The following is a 14,915-nucleotide window of genomic DNA, read 5'->3' as shown; positions in this document are numbered from 1 at the left end:
ATGATGGCAGTTGGTGTTCGAGAGGAGGATGCAGGAGATAGGCTGACATGGAAAAGGATGACGCGCTGTGGCGACCCCTAATGGGACAAGGCGAAAGGAAAAGAAGAAGATACAGTATAGTAAGACATACAGTATCTATAAGATTGGGCTCCATTATTAGTAAGGCCTTATTCTCAACATTTTAACAAAGGCAAAACAAGAAATAACCTTGTGCAACTCAGAAATCAATACGTGATGTACTAGATCACATGTTTAAAAAAGAAAAAAAGAATAATTGTTCTCCATGTTGTTGGGACAGAGTTTAATCAGTTTGTTTTCTTGGCAAACTCCTTTCTGCCTCCTCCCTCTTCGCTGAAGTTGCGGACACGGTGGATTTTCGTCAGTTGACCGTGTATAGTCTTCATGATGTCCATGTGGTCGGGGATGTGAACGTAGCGGATATTTCTGCCCGTGATGAAGAGGTCCTGAATGCAGCCCTATGGGTGGCACAAGTCAGTGCAAACTGTAGGCCGGTCCCAAGCCCGGATAAATGCAGAGGGTTGCGTCAGGAAGGGCATCCGGCTTAAAACCTTGCCAAACAAATATGAGCGTTCATCCAAAGAATTCCATACCGGATCGGTCGTGGCCCGGGTTAACAACGTCCGCCACCGGCGCCGTCAACCTGCGGGGCGCCGTTGGAAATTCAGCTACTGTGGGTCGAAGTCAAAGAAGAAGAGGAGGTGGAAAGCGGGTTCTTCGGCAGAAAGAGAAGAGGAAAACACAGAGCCTAGAACTGAATGTGGGGACTTTGAATGTTGGGACTATGACAGGAAAATCTCGGGAGTTGGTTGACATGATGATGAGGAGAAAGGTTGATATATTGTGTGTCCAGGAGACCAGGTGGAAAGGCAGTAAGGCTAGAAGTTTAGGGGCAGGGTTTAAATTATTTTACCATGGTGTCGATGGGAAGAGAAATGGAGTCGGGGTTATTTTAAAAGAAGAGTTGGCTAAGAATGTCTTGGAGGTGAAAAGAGTATCAGATCGAGTGATGAGGCTGAAATTTGAAATTGAGGGTGTTATGTGTAATGTGATTAGTGGCTATGCCCCACAGGTAGGATGTGACCTAGAGGTGAAAGAGAAATTCTGGAAGGAGCTAGATGATGTAGTTCTTAGCATCCCAGTCAGAGAGAGAGTCGTAATTGGTGCAGATTGTAATGGACATGTTGGTGAAGGTAATAGGGGTGATGAAGAAGTGATGGGTAAATATGGCATCCAGGAAAGGAACTTGGAGGGACAGATGGTGGTAGACTTTGCAACAAGGATGCAAATGGCTGTAGTGAACACTTTTTTCCAGAAGAGGCACGAACATAGGGTGACCTATAAGAGCGGAGGTAGAAGCACACAGGTGGATTACATCTTGTGCAGACGATGTAATCTGAAGGAGGTTACCAACTGTAAGGTAGTGGTAGGGGAGAGTGTGGCTAGACAGCATAGGATGGTGGTGTGTAAGATGACTCTGGTGGTGGGGAGGAAAATTAGGAAGACAAAGGCAGAGAAGAGAACCATGTGGTGGAAGCTGAGACAGGACGAGTGTTGTGCAGCTTTTCGGGAAGAGGTGATACAGGCTCTCGGTGGACGGCAGGAGCTTCCAGAAGACTGGACCACTGCAGCCAAGGTGATCAGAGAAGCAGGCAGGAGAGTACTTGGTGTATCTTCTGGCAGGAAAGGAGAGAAGGAGACTTGGGGGTGGAACCTCACAGTACAGGAAATCATACAAGGAAAGAGGTTAGCTAAGAAGAAGTGGGACACTGAGAGGACCGAGGAGAGGCGAAAGGAATACATTGAGATGCGACACAGGGCAAAGGTAGAGGTGGCAAAGGCAAAACAAGAGGCATATGATGACATGTATGGCAGGTTGGACACTAAAGAAGGAGAAAAGGATCTATACAGGCTGGCCAGACAGAGGGACAGAGATGGGAAGGATGTGCAGCAGGTTAGGGTGATTAAGGATAGAGATGGAAATATGTTGACTGGTGCCAGCAGTGTGCTTGCTAGATGGAAAGAATACTTCGAGGAGTTGATGAATGAGGAAAATGATAGAGAAGGGAGAGTAGAAGAGGTAAGTGTGGTGGACCAGGAAGTGGCAATGATTAGTAAGGGGGAAGTTAGAAAGGCATTAAAGAGGATGAAAAATGGAAAGGCAGTTGGTCCTGATGACATTCCTGTGGAGGTATGGAAGCATCTAGGAGAGGTGGCTGTGAAGTTTTTGACCAGCTTGTTCAATAGAATTCTAGTGCGTGAGAAGATGCCTGAGGAATGGAGGAAAAGTGTACTGGTGCCCATTTTTAAGAACAAAGGTGATGTGCAGAGCTGTGGCAACTATAGAGGAATAAAGTTGATGAGCCACACAATGAAGTTATGGGAAAGAGTAGTGGAGGATAGACTCAGGACAGAAGTGAGTATTTGCGAGCAACAGTATGGTTTCATGCCTAGAAAGAGTACCACAGATGCATTATTTGCCTTGAGGATGTTGATGGAAAAGTACAGAGAAGGTCAGAAGGAGCTACATTGTGTCTTTGTAGATCTAGAGAAAGCCTATGACAGAGTACCCAGAGAAGAACTGTGGTACTGCATGCGGAAGTCTGGAGTGGCAGAGAAGTATGTTAGAATAATACAGGACATGTACGAGGGCAGCAGAACAGCGGTGAGGTGTGCTGTAGGTGTGACAGAAGAATTTAAGGTGGACGTGGGACTGCATCAGGGATCAGCCCTGAGCCCCTTCCTTTTTGCAGTGGTGATGGATAGGCTGACAGATGAGGTTAGACTGGAATCCCCGTGGACCATGATGTTTGCAGATGACATTGTGATCTGCAGTGAAAGCAGGGAGCAGCTGGAGGAACAGTTAGAGAGATGGAGGCATGCACTGGAAAGAAGAGGAATGAAGATTAGCCGAAGTAAAACAGAATATATGTGCATGAATGAGAGGGCTGGTGGGGGAAGAATGAGGCTACAGGGAGAAGCGATAGCAAGGGTGGAGGACTTTAAATACTTGGGGTCAACCGTCCAGAGCAATGGTGAGTGTGGTCAGGAAGTGAAGAAACGGGTCAAAGCAGGTTGGAACGGGTGGAGGAAGGTGTCAGGTGTGTTATGTGACAGAAGAGTCTCTGCTAGGATGAAGGGCAAAGTTTATAAAACAGTAGTGAGGCCAGCCATGATGTACGGATTAGAGACAGTGGCACTGAAGAGACAACAGGAAGCAGAGCTGGAGGTGGCGGAAATGAAGATGTTGAGGTTCGCTCTTGGAGTGACCAGGTTGGATAAAATTAGAAATGAGCTCATCAGAGGGACAGCCAAGGTTCGATGTTTTGGAGACAAAGTTAGAGAGCGCAGACTTCAATGGTTTGGACACGTCCAGAGGAGAAATAGTGAGTATATTGGAAGAAGGATGATGAGGATGGAGCTGCCAGGCAAGAGAGCTCGAGGAAGACCAAAGAGAAGGTTGATGGATGTCGTGAGGGAAGACATGATGGCAGTTGGTGTTCGAGAGGAGGATGCAGGAGATAGGCTTACATGGAAAAGGATGACGCGCTGTGGCGACCCCTAACGGGACAAGCCGAAAGGAAAAGAAGAAGAAGAAGATGAAGAGGTCCTGCAGCCGAGTGAGGCGCCCCTTGCGGTCACGGAAAAGCACTTCCTCCAGGGGTACGTTCATGAACACATCCACGTTGACCACCCGACCCCGTGCCGTGCTCTCGTTCCTCAGGTCCACCGTGGTCACCTCCCCCCCCCCCAGGCCCTGCAGCAGCACCACCATGCTTTTCTCTGCGATGGTGCGCACCCTGATGGAGTTTAAACTCTCTGCTTGGCTTAACAGCGGGCCCTCAGTCCTTTTTGACTCCATGGCCTCCGCCAAGAAGCCTCAAAGTTAGCTGTGCTCTTTAATTTAATACCAGTGAGATGTGTAAACACTTCTTGAGCCAAACAAGTCAAGTTATAACCAGCAGTAACCAGCAATGGCATCGTCGGAGCTTTCGTACAGCTTTAGTACTCATTCAACTGAGGTTGTTTCAAACATGGGCAGCACTGTGGGCATAGTGGTTAGCAGTGGTGGGCCTACAGATCTTAACACGATCTGAAGCACGGATCTACATTTACACGCTAAATTCTGATATTGGCTGGTGACCAGTTTAGGGTGTGCACCTCGTGGATCAAACACGTGTCAGGAATTTTGCTATTCAACTGTTTGTTAGAAAACAGCAAGATGTGCAAAAAATACTGAAACATTGAACAGTTGAGAATGTGCATTCATAAGTTTAGGAATGTCGAATTCAATTCACCTGTAGAGGTTATTGTGCAGTGTTTCTTAAAGTGTGGTACTTGTACCAGTAGTAGGATGTGGGCTCCCTCTCATGGTACATGAAACGGTCACTGCCTATAAGTTCAGTTGAATTTAACCTTTTAGTGCAGTACATTTGCATTTAGTCTTTAAGAACGGTTTATTTTTAAACTTTGATTTAGGTACAATATTTATTTAACTTATGTGCAATAAAGTTTAAATGAATCATATTAGCACTTTTTTTTCTATATTTGAGCTCAGTGTTAATGTTCAAACTGCATAATGTTGCAATGGCTTATAATAATTTAAAATATACTTTTTAATGAAAAAAACCCCCTACTTTTTAATGAAAAAAACCCCCTACTTTTTAATGAAAAAAAACCCCTACTTTTTAATGAAAAAAAACCCCTACTTTTTAATGAAAAAAAACTGTCTCGTGTTTGATGAACACTCAGACCTACGACATGCTTTAATGTTGGTCATGAGAGCGGTACTGGGAGAGCTAAGTATTTTTTATTTTATTTTACTTTTTTAGGTGGTACTTGGAGTACAAAGTTCAGGAACCACTATTACATGTGCATATAAGGTTAATTCTGAAATTGAATCTGAAAACCAAAAATCTCAAACCTTTTCTGTGAGTAGCATATGTATAGAATACAGGAGGGGGAAAAAAAATATTAGCTGAATTTCTATCAAAGAGGTCTTTCCCTGTGTGGTCATGTTTACTAGTAAGACATACACAAACACGCAACACCAATTTCAGATTGGAACAAGCGGTACAAATAAAGGCGAACGCTGCTGGTTTTCTGGTGAAATATACTTTAAGTTTACGAACTTTATCTTCGTTACCATTTCAATTAAGCATTTTTGTACACAGGATAGCAGTGAATTATATTTAAACTATACAGCGACAACTCGAAACATTAAAAACTTATTGTCCATGTATGTACAATATGCAATATTAACTGCATGAGTTTGCGCTTTAATCCATTTGAAAAATACACACAAAAAAAAGGGCCTTGGCGGGAGAATGCCAAACACTTCCGGATACAGAAAACGTGCCGTGATGACGTTTATTCATACGTCACAGACTTCCGGTCAAGTAACACAACAGCGCCACCTGCGGGCTACTGGCAGACCTTCAGGGGCTCGCGCGACTGTACTGCACTTAGGTTCTGTTGTAAAAGAAATGCTCTTTATGGCTATTATTTTTATAAAAGAGGTCATATAAAAGAGCAATAATCGTCAATAAATATTTTATTAAGTGTGTCAAAAACGGCGATACATTAATTCAAACTTTATTTCAAAAATGTGTTTACATTTTTATTTAGATGAGATACCCTCCAGGAGAGTGGAAAGTCGTTTGAAGACAGGATTTGAATATTAACATGTCACAAGGGCCAGGGGTCATTCATCATGGCCAGCAGGTCATCTCCTTTGTGACTGTTTCACATCATCTGGCATCTCCTCTTGTTCTGCAAAAAGGCCGGCGATTTGAGCCAGCTGAGTTGCTGAATGTTCATCCTGAAATATAAAACATTTCAGTCAGACCGCAGTTCCAGAAACACGCGATGGACGTGCGCGTTTACCTGCAGGGCTTGTATATTTATCACTCCAAATGACTCCTCAGCTTCAGCTGAAGCTCCTCTATTGAACAAAATAAGTTACAAATTAAACACCCACATCATGGAGCGGAGAATCTGAGAACTGGACACGTTCTCAATCTCAACAGTGCCCATCAGACAGGCCAGTAGATTGAGCTCTTCTTTAGTCAGAGGGTGGGGAGCGGTTTCTGTCTGTGGCATGGAGATAAAAACTTATTGCAGAAAGATGTGTCCAAAGAGCGTATGTTGCACACAGGTGTCAAATTTAAAAGGCCAATGGGGCAGATCTGGCCCTCCCTGTATGAAAGCTTGCCACAATTTTTCCTTCACTTTTTTTTTTTTCCCATCCATCCATCCATTTTCTGAGCCACTACTCCTCACTAGGGTCGCGGGCGTGCTGGAGCCCATCCCAGCTGTCATCGGGCAGGAGGCGGGGTACACCCTGAACTGGTTGCCAGCCAATCGCAGGGCACATACAAACAAACAACCATTCGCACTCACAGTCACACCTATGGGCAATTTTAGAGTCTCCAATGAATGCATTTTTTGGGATGTGGGAGGAAACCGGAGTGCCCGGAGAAAACCCACGCAGGCACGGGGAGAACATGCAAACTCCACACAGGCGGGAACCTGTGTGGAGAACCCAGGTCCTCAGAACTGTGAGGCTGACGCCCTAACCAGTCGTCCACCGTGCCGCCCAAAACTAGCCATACAAATAGTATTTATCAAAGGCAGGAGCAATTATGTTCTATAGTATGATGGGATGATTATTAGGGTTCCCACACAGAATGTTCATGTAACTACTTTGGACTCCAGCCGCACGCATTTTCTGTGAACAAGCTCAGTGCAGCTCAGCTTTTGTAGCGGGCATCATGACTTGCGATATGGTTTGGCTCTAACAAACTTGTTAACTAATTTGAAACAGAATCAGGCAATCATGGCCATCAATGCAGCACGAAATTTAAAAAAATAAAAAATTAAAAATAAAACTGGAGTGACACAAACATCCAGCGGTATTTTAACAGGCTCTCCCAAGCTCTTCATTAACAACAAATGCCATTGGTATAATAGCATAATAATTTACACTGTTGATGTTGCATATTCCTAAACAGAAAAGATTTAAGATGTTTCATCTTCAGTGTCAGCAGTTTATTTTGCATTTTGTTACCTTGCTATACCCAATGTAAACTGAACTGTGAACTTAACACCAAGGTACGTACTGAATTGTGATTTTTGCCGTACCGTTACAGTGAATTTACATTTATATGGTTTCACGGTTATAACATTTGACATTCCTGATGCACTGAAGATGACATAACATGTGTGTAGTTTTACTGTGACATTACCTTCACTGAGTGAACTTTGGATGTTTCCCCTCCCAAATTGACACTGTACCTTTATTTGGAAGAAACACAGCAAAACAAGAGTGTTATCCACACATGTAGTGTAATGTAAAAATGTAAATAAAACATGGTATTAGGTGCAGACATGTTCACGACAGAAATAACGGTCATTTCGGATAAAAAGTCCAAATTCTTCCGTAAAACAATACATTCTCACCGAATGATCCCAGGAACATCCATTCCATGAGGCACTGGGCCTGAGGTTGACAGGGCGAAATGCTCGTTGGGAGTCTGGATTTTGCTTTTGAGGAAAATGGACACCTGAAATGACGCAGTGTTTTTATTTCAGCTGATATCAGTGTTCACTTAGATAGCAAGGAACTCACGCAGATGTGCGTGTCTTGCAAGAATGTGAGCAGAGTTTGTCGGAGAAGCTGGAATTCACCCAACGTCATTGACAAGTATACCTACAAAAGAAATGTCATGAATGTTACATACTGTAAAATGGCAGTTTATAATTGCCTATATGTCACTCAAGATGGAAACAAAGTACTACATTTGTCTCAATGAAGCTCCTCAACTCACTTCCATGTTGCTCCTTGGCACCAAGAGGCCACAAGATGGTGGCAAAGCACTACATTTGTCTAAATAAAGCTCCTCAACTCGCTTCAACATATTTAATTGGCACCAAGATACCACAAGATGGTGTCAATGTAATACTTTCATTGTTTTGGCTTGAGCAAAAAAACACATTTTTCATTGAGTAACAAAGGATAGGTTTCAAATAAAGTCCGTAAATAGGTGAATTAGGTGAATGCCAAATATGCGTGGGTTCACTGTGTACAGGCAAGTCCAAATTTAGAGTTGCACTACTTCGGTGTAAGTACACGGATAGCGATAGAGGCAGAGAAGGTCCCCAACAAAGCCAGTAATAGTTATGGTTGTCTGAAAGTAGAGAGAATATTGTATATGTATATATATATGTATATGCCTATAATAATATACTGTATGCTCTGTTTGTATGTATTGCTGCTCTGTGTCTGTTAAAGTAGCAGTTGTTTTAAGGTTTATGATACCTTAAAGCCTATGCTCATGTCCGTTGGCCCATCTATGGCATGTCACATTATATGTTAGGTGAAACTAAATGGTTTTGGTGTTTAATTCTTTTGTTTTATGCTTCAGTTGTACAGTAAACTTTAACTGGGAGTGACAAAATAAACAGCATGAAACAAGCACACTTTGCCACTTATTTAGAGAACTGTGCAAGTGAGAGCGTGAGAACAGGTGCTAAGGAATACTTTAAAAAGTGTGTTTTAATCAATTAAAATGTCTTTAAATCATTTTTTTTATAAGGTCTCAATAGATTGTGGGTTTTCAGTTATTGTGAACATATTGTGACCATATCTTTATAACGGGGGGTTCACTGAATTCTGAACAGACTGAACAGAATGAGTTTCATCCACTTTGTTCACAACGGGAGGAGTGCCTTTCACAAATTCCCTGATGGTGTCGATATGATTGTATGAGATGAGCAGGAGGTCCTTAGGGTGCAGAAAGTGGAAGACTTGATACTTGAAGGCCATGATCACCAGCTCGTAGAGCTGTTTGAAAACAGACAAAACATACGTTAAACCTGGGAAATGTGCACGATTTTGTCAATTTTATGTTGCTCATTTGTTCTCATGATCAGTTTTGATTGGCACTGTCAGAGAGGTATTCATTGAATATGTTAATCATTGTAACAGTAGCTTACATTGGTATTCCATACTGAGAACGGTTTCCTATGTGATTGTTACCTTCTCCATGCTTCTTCTTCAGCTTTATGATCAAGACGTGCGCCAAACAAGTTAGTACGACTTTCATTTGTCATGGTCCTGTGTTTCAAATTGTTTTTCTTTGTGTTGCAGTGTCTGGGTGAGCGAAGGTAGGCGTTGACATCGGTGACGCACCTGTCAGCCTTTTTAGGGGGCACCGTGACAGTGTGTGGGCGTCGGAATATTCACTCATTTTTACCCCGTGTTTGCCGCCGTTCTGACCGCTGTCCAAATTTAGGTTGTATACGATTATACCACACGGACCTTTTGTCGTGTCTCCCTGAGGAGCGTTCCTGGGTTCCCCGCTCTAGGATATTAGATCTGTCCCTGCTCCGGGCCTTCCACTCCCTCCTGCGCAGAAGCCGGGTGGTCCGCCAGGGGACGTCCTTTGGGGGGGGGATACTGTCATGGCCCTGTGTTTCAAATAGTTTTTCTTTGTGTTGCAGTGTCTGGGTGAACGAAGGTGGGCGTTGACATCGGTGATGCACCTGTCATGCATTGTAATCATCAGCCTTTTTAGGGGGCACCGTGACAGTGTGTGGGCGTTGGAATATTCACTCGTTTTTGCCCCGTGTTTGCCGCCGTTCTGACCGCTGTCCAAATTTAGGTTCTGTACGATTATACCACGCGGACCTTTTGTCGTGTGTCCCTGCGTTATCTGTTTTTTAATTCTTTCTGGTTGTGAGTCCCTTTAGTTTCGTATGTCTCGCCATCACATGCTCTGTCATTGAATTAAAATTGTTCGGACCTCTTACCGAGAGTCTCCTTTTGGGATCTGCCCTTACGGCATTGCTGTCCGTGACATCATTGTCCTGTGTGAATACAGCAGCTGAGGTTTCAAACGTTCATCCATGAAGGCTTACTGAACATGGTCCCGACAATGTCATTCATCACTGTCAACGGGAAGGGACAGAAACACATAGTGGTTGATCCTATATAGTACAGTATGTCACAAACGGGACTTCACGTGTCATATTTTTGTAAATAATGGTACAACACTGAAATAATGACACTTAGCTACACTGTAGTTAGTGTACAGTTAGTGTACAGGAAGAGCAAATTTTCACTGTTGTACATACAACAGTGAAAATTTGCTCTTCCCTCCAAATAACTCAAAACACAGCCATTAATTTCTAAACCATCCATCCATCCATCCATTTTCTGAGCCGCTTCTCCTCACTAGGGTCGCAGGCGTGCTGGAGCCTATCCCAGCTATCTTCGGGCAGGAGGCGGGGTACACCCTGAACTGGTTGCCAGCCAATCGCAAATGTCTAAACCAATGGCAACAAAAGTTAATACACCCCTAGCTGAAAATGTTTAAATTGTGCCCAAAACAGCAATATTGTATTTTTTGCGGCCACCATTATTTTCCAGCACTGCCTTAACCTTCTTGGGCATGGAGCAACATCCACCAGCGCTGTGATATCGACTTGGAGTGTAACAGGATTCCAGTGGCAATCTGTGAAGCTCTGGTGAACTCCATGCCCACATGCAGGTGTGCACCTAATAATTTTACAGACTCCCAACCTAAGATTAGTGAACACCTGCTTTAGCATATTGCCTGTACATCTTTTCTGTCATTTTCAGACCACACTTCTGCAGCTTCCCCCCCAAAAAAAAACGAAGACAGGAAACATGTTAAACATTCAGAAATACAAACAAATGTTTATATTTAAAAGGTTTTGCACACTGTATGACAGCAACATGACTGGAAAGACTGGTAGAAGCATGTTTTCAACCTACCTTTTTCAGACTTGCCCTCAGAAGTGCTGTGAGCTTGCAGGCGATGGTCCAGTATGTAAAGCATCCCCCCTCCAAGGTTAATGAAAACCAGGGGGAGAGTTTTCATTGACATCCTGGAAAATCAGCCTGTCTTGAGTCAATTCAACTTCTTGAAAGTTAGAGTTGTGATTACATTTTTTGTAAGGGTATGTTTTCTGTAGCGTGTTGCGGACTGTTTCCATGCTCTTATCTGAGCATGCATCTGCAGAAAACACTAAGATGCAACAGGTGTTGAAATGACTGCAGGAAAATAACATTTTTATTCATTTGGACGCCATCGGGATGAATAAAGACATTTCTTTTTGGTACAACGTTTTAGAAAAAATACCACATTTATCAGAAGATGGGGATTTGCTCCAAACCCAGCTTTGTTGTTCATGGGAACTTATCTTATTTAGCACCATGGTTGAAAAAAATAAGTCATTGAAAATGTTTTGGGAATTATTTGATAGACAATGTATTTTTTTATTCATCATTTTTCAATAAATTTATTCTTGCCTTTTATAACATCCTTCAATATTTGTGAATAAAAATGCATCTCAATGAATTTGAGTATTGTGGAAAACTTCATTTATTTCATAACTCAGGTCAAAAAGTGATATTTGGGTGTTTATTTGATTACAGGCCTTTTTGTATCCTTGATGTAAAATTTAAAGAAAAAATATATTTAAATAGATTCTTTCAATAACCAGCAGTGGGCGTGCCAAATTATAAGTGTTGTCTACAATTTCATGTTGATATTAGTATAGTTTGACATTTATTGAGCGGTTTTATGGTGGTATTTTACAATTGTCACCCTGTCCCTACCACAGGGTTTGGATTTATGAAGCTTTATCTTCCGACTAAAAAAGGCTAAAATGGTGTAACTTTTACCATAAATTCCTTAAAATATAATAGAATTAATGATTTCTCATCATATATTCAAAACATTTCAAATTCTGTCTTTTATTTTTACTAACATATGTCTGTCCCTTAAAGTTTCTGTACAGAGTATGACCAATATCGGAATGTCAAATGCAATATTGTCGAGGAAGTTCACATGATATGGTAGTAAGTACCTTAGCGTGACACTGACGGTGAGTATGATACGATTGAGGGGTAATGAGTAATACGAAACATCTAGTGACACCCCTGCAGAGGTTATAATTCGTGAAGTGGCAGCTATATGGATTTTGGCATGAACAATAAATATAGAGTAACTATGGTATAATGAGCTATTAGAGTCTGGGGGCTAATATGGACTTGATGACACAGTCGGGTCCGAACTAGGGTCTCTACGATGTACGGAACTAAAAGGGGAATGATGTGAAAATTAACGCAAATTTAAGTTACAGTACAATATTGCAAGCCGCTGCGGGTTGTTAGGGGAGCGTGCCAAGACTCCACCGAATTGGGGAGGAATCAGGAGGGTCTCATAGGGGCACCCCCAGCCCTTTTTTGGTCAGTTAAGTCAGGAGGCGCATGGGCTAGCCCATGACGCAAGGGGGGTGTAAAGCAAAAAATTAAGAAAGAATAGGGGTTTGGGCACCATATGGGCTGGAACAAATTGACTATATTACAGGCAGGCATGGTGGTCGACGGCTTAGAGCGTCTGCCTCACAGGCTGAGGACCGGGGTTCAATCCCCAACCCCGACTTTGTGGAGTTTGCATGTTCTCCCCGTGCCTGAGTGGGTTTTCTCCGGGTTTCCAAAAAAACATGCATGGTAGGTTAATTGAAGACTCTAAATTGCCCGTAAGTGTGAATGTGAGTGCGAATGGTTGTGTGTTTCTATGTGCCCTGCGATTGGCTGGCAACCAGTTCAGGGTGGACCCCGCCTCCTGCCCGATGATAGCTGGGATAGGCTCCAGCACTCCCGAGACCCTTGTGAGGAGAAGCGGCTCAGAAAATGGATGGATGGCGAGGTAGACGCACCATAGGTCTGAAAGACAATGTCAGCAGAGGGGTGATGACCTGCAGGTTACATTCCAACACCCAATTGGCAGATGCGGGAACTAGTTGTGGACTTTTGTTGATAGGTTAAAACCAATGGAAGGGAACTCCATTTCACTACCGTGTCGGTGCCCGCAATATGATATTGTTCTTTGTAAACAAGGGGCAGAGTGGAAAGATAATCATGGGAAAAAACTTGATCTGCCGAGGGTAACTTTAGACGATAATTTCTTGTTGGAATTTTAGGAGGTTTGAGGTCAAAGGTGACTGGAAACCTTGATAAACTTAGATCCAGGGGTTTTCGGGGGCTTTTTCGTTGTTCTGGCAATGTAAGCAGCTGTTATGACACTAAGGCTTGTTCAATAAATTGAATTAGCCATGGTACAAGAACGGCATGAAGGCCTACGACTGGAGCGAAACTGAGGGCGACCTCCAAGAGGCTAGGGAGAGGGCTCCCCTGAAAGGTGGATTCACAACGATCGAGTGTGTCGAACGTCAGCCCACTAGCTCAAACTTAAGGGTTCAAAAGTTCTGCCGAAATTACATAGGTCGTCATGTTACAATTTAGTCAATAAAGGCCTATGACTGGAGTGAAACGGAATGCTTTGACGGTCGCCGCTCGGCCCACAACCGTCGAGAGACTTGGGGGAGACCTCCCCTGAAAGGTGGATTCACAACGATGGAGTGTGTCGAACGTCAGCCCACAAGCTCAAACTTAAGAGTTCAAAAGTACTGCCGAAATCACATAGGTCGTCATGTTATAATTAGTCAATAAAGGCCTACGACTGGAGCGAAACGGAATGTTTTGACGTTCGCCTTTCGGCTGCACGACCTCCGAGAGGCTTGGAAGATACCTCATCTGAAAGGTGGATTTACAACAATCGAGTGTGTCGAACGTCAGCCCACTAGCTCAAACTTAAGGGTTCAAAAGTTCTGCCGAAATCACATAGGTCGTCATGTTAAAATTTAGTCAATAAAGGCCTCCTACTGGAGCGAAACGGAATACTTTGACGGTCGCCGCTCGGCCCCACAACCGTCCAGAGACTTGGGGAAGACCTCCCCTGAAAGGTGGATTCACAACGATCGAGTGTGTCCAACGTCAGACCACGAGCTCAAACTTAAGGGTTCAAAAGTTCTGCCGAAATCACATAGGTTGTCATGTTACAATTTAGTCAATAAAGGCCTACTACTGGAGCGAAACTGAATGATTTTTACAGTCGCCGCTCGGCCCCACAACCGTCCAGAGACTTGGGGGAGACCTCTCCTGAAAGGTGGATTCACAACGATTGAGTGCTTCGAATATCACCCCACGAGCTTAAACTTAAGGGTTCAAAAGTTCTGCCGAAATTTCATAGGTCTTCATGTTACAATTTAGTCAATAAAGGGCTACGACTGGAGCGAAACGGAATGCTTTGACGGTCGCCTTTCGGCCGCACGTCCTCCAAGAGGCTTGGAAGAGACCTCATCTGAAAGTTGGATTCCCATCGATCGAGTGTGTCAAACGTCAGCCCACTAGCTGAAACTTGAGGGTTAAAAGGTTCTGCCGAAATCAAATAGGTCGTCATGTTACAATTTTGTCAATAAAAGCCTACTACTGGAGCGAAACTGAATGCTTTGACGCTCGCCTTTCGGCCGCACATCCTCCAAGAGGCTTGGAAGAGACCTCATCTGAAAGGTGGATTCCCATCGATCAAGTGTGTCAAACGTCAGCCCACTAGCTGAAACTTGAGGGTTAAAAGGTTCTGCCGAAATCAAATAGGTCGTCATGTTACAATTTTGTCAATAAAGGCCTACTACTGGAGCGAAACTGAATGCTTTGACGCTCGCCTTTCGGCCGCACATCCTCCAAAAGGCTTGGAAGAGACCTCATCTGAAAGGTGGATTCCCATCGATCGAGTGTGTCGAACGTCAGCCCACTAGCTGAAACTTAAGGGTTCAAAAGTTCTGCCGAAATCAATAGGTCGTCATGTTACAATTTAGTAAATAAAGGCCTACTACTGGAGCGAAACTGACTGCTTTGACGCTCGCCGCTCGGCCCCACAACCGTCAAGAGACTTGGGGGAGACCTCCCCTGAAAGCTGGATTCCCAATAATGGTGTGTGCCACGTTTCAGACCCCTAACTTGA

The 14,915-nt window shown here is 43.6% G+C and overlaps 1 protein-coding gene and 1 pseudogene across 1 annotated transcript; both read right to left on the bottom strand.

Moving 5' to 3' along the window:
- Nucleotides 1-305: 305 nt before the first annotated feature.
- On the bottom strand, nt 306-3,880 carry LOC133399522 (U7 snRNA-associated Sm-like protein LSm10). Its single transcript, XM_061671083.1, has 2 exons — nt 3,634-3,880; nt 306-469 (listed from the first exon to the last, which is right to left on the bottom strand). The coding sequence occupies exons 1-2, from the start codon at nt 3,878-3,880 to the stop codon at nt 306-308; spliced, it is 411 nt and encodes a 136-aa protein (XP_061527067.1).
- Nucleotides 3,881-5,706: 1,826 nt separating this feature from the next.
- Nucleotides 5,707-10,931, bottom strand: LOC133399521 (protein OSCP1-like; annotated as a pseudogene).
- Between the last annotated feature and the right edge of the window lie 3,984 nt (nt 10,932-14,915).

Source organism: Phycodurus eques, chromosome 3 (assembly GCF_024500275.1).
Source record: "Phycodurus eques isolate BA_2022a chromosome 3, UOR_Pequ_1.1, whole genome shotgun sequence".
Taxonomy (NCBI): domain Eukaryota; kingdom Metazoa; phylum Chordata; class Actinopteri; order Syngnathiformes; family Syngnathidae; genus Phycodurus; species Phycodurus eques.
Note: the sequence above shows the minus strand (reverse complement) of the source record. Positions and strands in the feature narration are given on the sequence as shown.

Coding starts and splice junctions, on each gene's coding strand:
- LOC133399522 (XM_061671083.1), bottom strand. CDS start 3,880: ATGGAGTCAAAAAGGACTGAGGGCCCGCTGTTAAGCCAAGCAGAGAGT. Junction 470..3,633: donor CAAGGGGCGCCTCACTCGGC/TGCAGGACCTCT, acceptor CATAGGGCTGCA/TTCAGGACCTCTTCATCACG.